Source organism: Rhineura floridana, chromosome 5, assembly GCF_030035675.1.
Source record: "Rhineura floridana isolate rRhiFlo1 chromosome 5, rRhiFlo1.hap2, whole genome shotgun sequence".
Classification (NCBI taxonomy): Eukaryota; Metazoa; Chordata; class Lepidosauria; order Squamata; family Rhineuridae; genus Rhineura; species Rhineura floridana.
The window spans coordinates 176,196,453-176,205,216 of NC_084484.1; the positions used below are offsets into that span (position 1 = coordinate 176,196,453).

Consider the following 8,764-nt stretch of genomic DNA (forward strand, 5'->3'; position numbering starts at 1 on the left):
TATGCAGGAAATGAGAAATTAAGAAGAAATGGGGTTGCTTTAATAGTGAGAAGTGATGTAGCAAGAACAATTAGGAGCTACAACGCAAGGACTGAGCAAGTGATATCAATGAGATTAAATAGGAAACCTATCAACATAACCATCATCCAAGTCTATGCTCCAACGGCAAACACAGAAGAAGAGGAATTGGAGAGATTTTATGCAGAAGTACAGGAAGAAATTGATCACACACCAAAACAGGATGTGCTGATAATCATGGAGGATTGGAATGCAAAAGTAGGGAACAGAGAAGAATTAGGAATTGTGGGGAAATGGGGCCTAGGAGACAGAAACGAAGCAGGAGAAAGACTTATTGAATTCTGTGAAGCCAATAATTTGTTTCTTGCGAACACATTTTTTGAACAACCGAAAAGACGACTGTACACATGGACATCACCAAATGGTCAATATAGGAATCAAATTGATTATATAATTGGTAGCAGAAGGTGGAGAAGTTCCATACTTTCTGCAAAAACAAGACCAGGAGCAGACTGCGGTACAGATCATGAACTGATCGTATCGAAAATGAGAGTAAAGCTAAAGAAGACTAACAAAGCAATCATAACGCCAAAATACAATTTAAATAACATCCCAGAAGCATATAAAGATCAAATAAGGAACAGGTTTGAGGCTTTAAACTTAGGTGACAGAGAACCAGAAGAGCTATGGAATGAAGTCAGAGACGTTATCAGAGAAGAATGCAAAAATACAATACCTCTAGTTAAAAAGAGAGAAAGACCCCAACGGATGACTGAAGAAACTCTTCAAATGGTTAAAGAGAGAAGGAAAGCAAAAACAAAAGGAGAAAGAAACACACTCAGAACCCTAAATGCAACAATACAGCAACTGGTAAGTAGGGACAAAGAGAATTATTACAATAGTTACTGTATAGAAATAGAAGAGGACAACAAAAAGGGTAGAACAAGAGCCCTGTTCCAGAAGATTAGAGAAATGAAAGGGAAATTTAAACCAAGAGTAGGGATGTTGAATAATCCACAGGGGAACACACTGACTGACCAAGATGAAATAAAAGGAAGATGGAAGCAATACACTGAAGAACTCTATAAAAGAGATGCCAGAATAGCAGACTCATTCACGGAGGAACCATATGATGAAGAACCAGAAATTTTAGAATGCGAGGTGAAAGCTGCTCTTAAAATACTTGGAAGAAACAAATCACCAGGAACAGATGGCATACCAATAGAGTTGCTACAAGCTACTGGGACTGAATCAGTCCAAAATGTGACTAAAATCTGTCAAGAAATATGGAAAACTAAACAATGGCCCACAGACTTGAAGCGTTCCATATACATCCCAATTCCAAAGAAAGGGGATCCCAGGGAATGCAGTAATTATCAAACTATTGCCTTAATATCCCATGCAAGTAAAGTAATGCTCAAGATTCTACAACAAAGGCTCTTGCCACATATGGAGCGAGAAATGCCAGACGTCCAAGGTGGATTTAGAAAGGGAAGAGGTACCAGAGATCATACCGCAAACATACGTTGGATAATGGAATGGACCAAGGAATTTCAGAAGAAAATCACCCTTTGCTTTATAGATTACAGTACAGCAAAGCCTTTGACTGTATAGATCATGAAAAACTATGGAATGCGTTAAAAGAAATGGGGGTGCCACAGCATCTGATTGTCCTGATGCGCAACCTATACTCTGCACAAGAGGCTACTGTAAGGCCAGAATATGGAGAAACCAATTGGTTCCCCATCGGAAAGGGTGTGAGACAGGGGTGTATTTTATCACCCTATTTATTTAATCTGTACGCAGAACATATCATACGGAAAGCAGGATTGGACCAAGATGAAGGAGGTGTGAAAACTGGAGGGAGAAATATCAATAATTTAAGATATGCAGACGATACCATACTACTAGCAGAAACCAGTAATGATTTGAAATGAATGCTGATGAAAGTTAAAGAGGAAATCACAAAAGCAGGACTACAGCTGAATGTCAAAAAGACTAAAGTAATGACAACAGAAGATTTATGCAACTTTACAGTTTATTTATTTATTAAATTTATTAGTCACCCATCTGGCTGGCTGTCCAGCCACCCTGGGCGACGTACAAAATAAAAACATACAAATACATTAAAACATTAAAAAATTCAACAATAATAATAAAACCTAACCCACCCCAAAAGCCTGCCTGAAGAGTTGAGAATGAGGACACTGAACTTGTCAAGGATTATCAATACCTTGGCACAGTCATTAACCAAAATGGAGACAATAGTCAAGAAATCAGAAGAAGGCTAGGACTGGGGAAGGCCGCTGTGAGAGAACTAGAAAAGGTCCTCAGATGCAAAGATTTATCACTGAATAAAGTCAGGATCATTCAGACCATGGTATTTCCGATCTCTATGTATGGATGTGAAAGTTGGACAGTGAAAAAAGCTGATAAGAGAAAAATCAACGCATTTGAAATGGGGTTGGAGAAGAGCTTTGCGTATACCATGGACTGCAAAAAAGACAAATAATTGGGTGTTAGAACAAATTAAAAAAGAACTATCACTAGAAGCTAAAATGATGAAACGGAGGTTATCATACTTTGGACACGTAATGAGAAGACATGATTCATTAGAAAAGATAATAATGCTTGGAAAAACAGAAGGAAGTAGAAAAAGAGGAAGGCCAAACAAGGGATGGATTGATTCCATAAAGGAAGCCACAGACCTGAACTTACAAGATCTGAGCAGGGTGGTTCATGACAGATGCTCTTGGAGGTTGCTGATTCATAGGGTTGCCATAAGTCGTAGTCGACTTGGAGGCATATAACAACAACAACAAACTATTCTATGATTCTCTGTCGGGAATGCTTTGATTTGGATTCCTGCATTGAGCAGGGGGTTGGACTTGATGGCCTTATAGGCCCCTTCCAACTCTACTATTCTATGATTCTGTTTATTTTGGCTGTGCTACAACTCCCATCATCCTTGATCATTGGCCAAGCTGGCTTGGGCTGATGGGAGTTGGAGTCCAACAAGGTACAGCTCTATCCTTTCCTGGACAGGGATAGTTTGGCTGCTCTGATTCACATGTTGGCAATCAACAAAAACTAAACACCAGATCTATTAGCAGTTTAAACAGCACCCGAAGAGATGAGAAAAATTACAGCTCTAAAAAAAAATAACAATGGTTGGTTAAATAAAAAGCCACCTTCACTGCCTGCCTTAATTCTTAGGAATGTAAGAGCAGGGGAAGCTGCCTTGCACTGAAACAGGCCTGTTGATCCATCTAGTTGAGGGCTGTGAACACTTGACAGCCTTTCCCAGCCCTGCCTGGAGATGCCAGGGGATGAAACTGGGACCTTCTGCATGCAAAGCAGGTGCTCTGCCGCTGAGCTACATCCCTTCCCCAAGGCAGTGAGGAGGCCAGGCAGAGCTATCTCAGGAGGCCATTCCGCATCCTGGGTGCCACTGCGGAAAAGGCCCTGTCCTGAGTCAGCCACTCACCTTCTCTGCAGACAGATGTGGAACAGGGCAGGCTTTGTGGGGGGGATGCATGCAATTTCTGAGAACCTGGTTGCACAACTATATGGGGCTTTTTTTCCTTTTTTTTTTTTTTTAAAGGTGTTTTTGTTTTGTTTTGTTTAAGAATGAAACCAATCAGATCCGAGCTGAAAACAAGCTAGACATAAACTTGGAGAGAAGCAGGGTAACTGACATGGTGAGCAATTATTTATCTGTCCCTCCCCTCCTTCCTCTCCTTATTCCAGCTTTTCTGAGACTTTGCCATTTCTTACATCCCGTTTCAACTTTTCAGTTCACGGATCAAGAGAAAAAGCTCATGGAAGCCACAACAGAGTTTCATAAAAAAGTAAGTGTTTGAGCTGGGACAGGGGTGCATGCACACATGCGCACGCACGCTTAAACTGTATCCTCCGTTAATACCTCTCAGGTTTTCAGAGGTCTCCAACCCAGACACTGAACTGAGCCACCCCTACTTAATGTCAGCATCAAGCGCTTTCAGACCATTCATGCAGCAATCTAAAAACCCAGCCATACATTACATTGCAGCCAGTGGAGGCTGCTCCACTGGGGCAAAGGGGGCACTGCCCCACCCACCATCGTCTGCTGCCAGCCAGCTAGTCCCCACCTGCCTATCTTCTTACACACATCCAGTCCAGGGTGTACCACTGGCTATCACCTTCCTCCTTCCTAGTCTCAGTGTTGCTGCTGTGGAACTCAGCAAGGATGAGGATGGAGGACAAAGCTAGAATCAGTTGATTCCATCTGTCATCAGGCTTTGGCTCCACCTACTGTTGGCCTCCCTGCTTTCCGCCCTACCAGTCCCAGCCGGCATCAGGCACCACTGATTGGAGCTCCATTTTTGCAGCTCCTGGCACAATTTTTTCTTTTGGAAGAGCAGTTGCAAGGGGCAATTTGGATCAAGGCCACATTACAGGGAGAGGAAGGAGCTCTTTCCTTTTCTTCTGTCCCCCCTACCCCCACACACACATACACACCGTATCCCTGATCCAAATCAAGGTTTCACCGTAAAGGAAAATCACATTAGAGCTCCATATTTGGAGCCCCAAAGCAAGTGTGGGGAAGCTTTGGCCATCCAGATGTTGTTGTACTACAAGTCCCATCATCCCTGGCTGTTGGCTGTGTTTGCTGGGACTGATGGGAGTTGTAGTTCAGCAACATCTAGAGGTCCCAAGGTTCCCCACATCTGCCCCAATGTAATGTGTAGTTTGGACCTTAAAGCTGAGAGTAGGAGCATAAGGATTTGACCGATCATGTGTTCCTTATGTTGGCATAACTCTTGCCCCAGCATTTGGATTTGGCGGAAGCAAGGGAGATATCGTGGCTGCAGTTCCTGCAAGATGCCTTGAAATACGCAAATGCAAATATCCTGCACCTCCCAAAAGTGATTGTTGGTACAGATACCTAATACATCCACTGATTTTTTGTTCGTTTTATTTTTTTGAGATTCCCAGCTTGCATTTTCAACTTCATTCTTAAACTTTGCAAAAACTGGGATTCAGGTTGAATGTCGCAGCACCATCGCTTGTTGTAATGAAGATATGTTCTGTCTCAGCATGTTCCTTTTAAGACATGCAACTTTTCTCTATCCCTATTCCTCTGGCTCAGGGAGGGATTGTCTTCCACTCCACTTTTCAATCCACAAATGAGCAATGCTTTGTGAAATGCTGTCTAGCACGGAAGTCAAGCGGCTTCTCTGTTAATTAGTGCCCCTGTTGCCCATCTCCCAGGTCCTCAGAATATGTTAAGGTGTTTGCTTTTGGCTGCTCCAGGCAAGCTGTTACTCAAAGCCACTGTGAGGCAAAACAGCAAGAATATTGAATGTCTTGCCTTTATTTTCCTTTGCCCCTCACCTGGAACCATCAACAGATGCTACACCATTGGGGGTGGGGGAGATCTCCGGCCCATGAGGGTTCCTCATTTGGCCCACAAAACCATTTTTTCCTAGCCAGGCTCATGTTATCTGTCATCATATGACATCAGATGTGGGACAGGTGACCTGTGTGAGTATGGGTATCCATAAATCATAGATTATGGAATAGTACCGTTGGAAGGCCCCCTCTAGGATGGGGCCACAGCATCTGATTGTCCTGATGCACAACCTATACTCTGGACAAGAGGCTACTGTAAGGACAGAATATGGAGAAACCGATTGGTTCCCAATTGGAAAGGGTGTGAGGCAGGGATGTATTTTATCACCCTATTTATTTAATCTGTACGCAGAACATATCATACGGAAAGCGGGATTGGATCAAGATGAAGGTGTCAAAATTGGAGGGAGAAATATCAATAATTTAAGATATGCAGACGATACCATACTACTAGCAGAAAACAGTAATGATTTAAAACGAAAACTGATGAAAGTTAAAGAGGAAAGCACAAAAGCTGGACTACAGCTGAACGTCAAAAAGACTAAAGTAATGACAACAAGATTTATGTAACTTTAAAGTTGACAATGAGGACACTGAACTTGTCAAGGATTATCAATACCTTGGCACAGTCATTAACCAAAATGGAGACAATAGTCAAGAAATCAGAAGAAGGCTAGGACTGGGGAGGACAGCTATGAGAGAACTAGAAAAGGTCCTCAAATGCAAAGATGTATTACTGAACGCTAAAGTCAGGATCATTCAGACCATGGTATTCCTGATCTCTATCTATGGATGTGAAAGTTGGGCAGTGAAAAAAGTGGATAGGAGAAAAATCAACTCATTTGAAATGTGGTGCTGGAGGAGAGCTTTGCAGATACCATGGTCCGCGAAAAAGACAAATAATTGGGTGTTAGAACAAATTAAACCAGAACTATCACTAGAAGCTAAAATGATGGAACTGAAGTTATCATACTTTGGACACTAAGATAGGCTTTTTTCAATTTTTCTCCTCCTTAGTTTCGTGAATAAAGGAGAAAATTTTTAACTCACCCAGAAGATCTTTATAGCTGATTCACTGACAAATCTCTTTTTGCAGCAACGATTAACCAAATGAAAAAAAAAATGTAGAAAGAAGGGTGCTTGCTTGTTTAAGTCCGTTCTTCTTTAAAGAAAAGATAAACGTGTCGTTTATTCAGCTAGAGCGTGATGGACGTCCTCCGGCATTGCTGGCTGAACCTTCTCTCATAAATGAATGAGATCCAGTCCTCCCAAACTAAAACAGGCTTTTATGGTTAATCTCTATGTTTCTCCCTTCCCGAGAGAAAATCTTCATCAGTCAAAAAGAATGTTCTGACTGATTTACGCTGAAAAAACTTCTTCTGAGACGAGAGCTCATCTCGAAAAGCAGGCACAAGCGAAGTCACCCTTCCCGGAAGTCGGAGGTCGCTGATTCATAGGGTCGCCATAAGTCATAGTTGACTTGAAGGCACATAACAACAACAGCAGCTGGAAGGAGCCTATAAGGTGATCAAGTCCAACCCCCTACTTGATGCAGAAATCCAACTTAAAGCATACCCGACAGGTGGCTGTCCAACTGCCTCTTGAATGCCTCCAGTGTTGGAGAGCCCATCACCTCCCTAGATCATTGGTTCCATTGTCGTACCACTCTAATGGTTAGGAAGTTTTTCCTGATCAGATGAAATTTGGCTTCCTGCAACTTGAGCCCATTATTCCGTGTCCTGCACTCTGGGATGATTGAGAAGAGATCCTGGCCCTCCTCTGTGTGGCAACCTTTCGAAGACTTCAAGAGTGCTATCCTATCTCCCCTCAGTCTTCTCTTCTCAAGGCTAAACATGTCCAGTTCTTTCAGTCTCTCCTCATAGGGCTTTGTTTCCAGTCCCCTGATCATCCTTGTTGCCCTCCTCTGAACCTGTTCCAGTTTGTGTGCATCTATCTTAAAGTGCGTTTTAAAGAACATTTGAAGAATGTTTTCTTAAAGTAGCATTCTGCCTTTTCCCTCTGGTCTCTGAGGCTTATTCGTAAGAAAACCTTTCTTAAATTTGGTCTGGGATTGAAATGCATTCTGCAAGCAAAACACACATTTGCAAAAACACCTGGCCATAATTGAACAGCCCACTGAGATTCAATTTGGCAGCCAGATTTATCTGCTGCTCCCAATCAGCAAATGTGCTTAGTCCTTCAAAACACCATCCAGAACAGTTACAAAAAACTAGATAAAATGCATAAATGAAATATAATAAATAGCATCATGGTTTTAAAACAACATTTAAAAGCCTTGGAGAATAAGAATGTATTTTGCCTGGCCGGCAAAGGAAAACAAATGTTGGCACCAGGTGGGTTTCCTTGGGGAGGGAATTTCTACAAATGGAGCCAACACTGAAAAAGTATTGTCTCACTTTCTGGTCACCCTTTGCCTTACCTCTAATGGAAAATGTTGCTTGGCTTGCTTCCTTCTAGGATTCGAGCACCAACAGTTCCGTCACTGGAGTCAGCAATAAAATGGATGCCGAAATTGCTGCCCTGAAAACACTCATGGAATCGAATAAACTGGACACTATACGTTATTTGGCAGGTATGCATTTGGAATGTTGAAATCATGTTCCAGAAGCATAAAACCAGAATTGTCTCACTCCGCACTGTTCTCTGCAGGAGAGGGCCTCCTATAAATACCATCTTATTAGGAGATCTGTTCCCTACAATAGAGCAATCAGTCCTTTAGTGTAGTGGCCCATAACCCTTTAGAACCCCCTCCAATTACAAATCAGACTGGCACCTTTGTGGCACCTACCGAAGACCTTCATTTTTCAACAAGCCTTTTAAGTGGAGATCTTTATCCCAGTTGGTATCTATATTGGATTTGAAATGGATTTCATATATGAACTTTGTTTTTGATATATGGAATTGTTTGTAATGGTTTGTACATATACAATTGTTTTTATTGGTGATGTTTTTACATGAAATTGCTTCGAGAAACGATTCATAAATGCAACCAAATAACTGGGAGCTGCAACCAAATCTTGCAGTATGGAGTGCTCCAGATTCCAGCCATGCCGTTCCCCCGTGGTTTTCCGTTCTCTTTCTCGCACACGTGCAGTCAGTCAGAAATCTGTGGCCACCTGGAACTTTTGCTTAACCACTTTTGGGGGCTTTGATATTTTTTTTTATTGCAGTAAGTATTTTATATATCGGCTAAATAAATAAATAGGGGACGCAGCAAACATTTAATATTTTGGTGAGTTGCAAAAAAAATAGCATTGCGAGTAGCTTGAAACCCTTTTGAGATGAGCGGCATAAATGTATTCTTTTTGTGTGTTTTTTATTTTATTTTCAG

General features: G+C 41.9%; 1 protein-coding gene across 1 annotated transcript in view; it reads left to right on the forward strand.

Annotated features, from left to right (window-relative positions):
* Nucleotides 1-8,764, forward strand: part of CCDC90B (coiled-coil domain containing 90B) — a 39,030-nt gene that overhangs the window by 22,736 nt on the left and 7,530 nt on the right. The window contains exons 6-8 of the mRNA XM_061628960.1: nt 3,648-3,719; nt 3,816-3,869; nt 7,891-8,005. Of these exons, the coding sequence (XP_061484944.1) occupies nt 3,648-3,719; nt 3,816-3,869; nt 7,891-8,005 (241 nt within the window). The remainder of the gene's footprint in view (nt 1-3,647; nt 3,720-3,815; nt 3,870-7,890; nt 8,006-8,764) is intronic.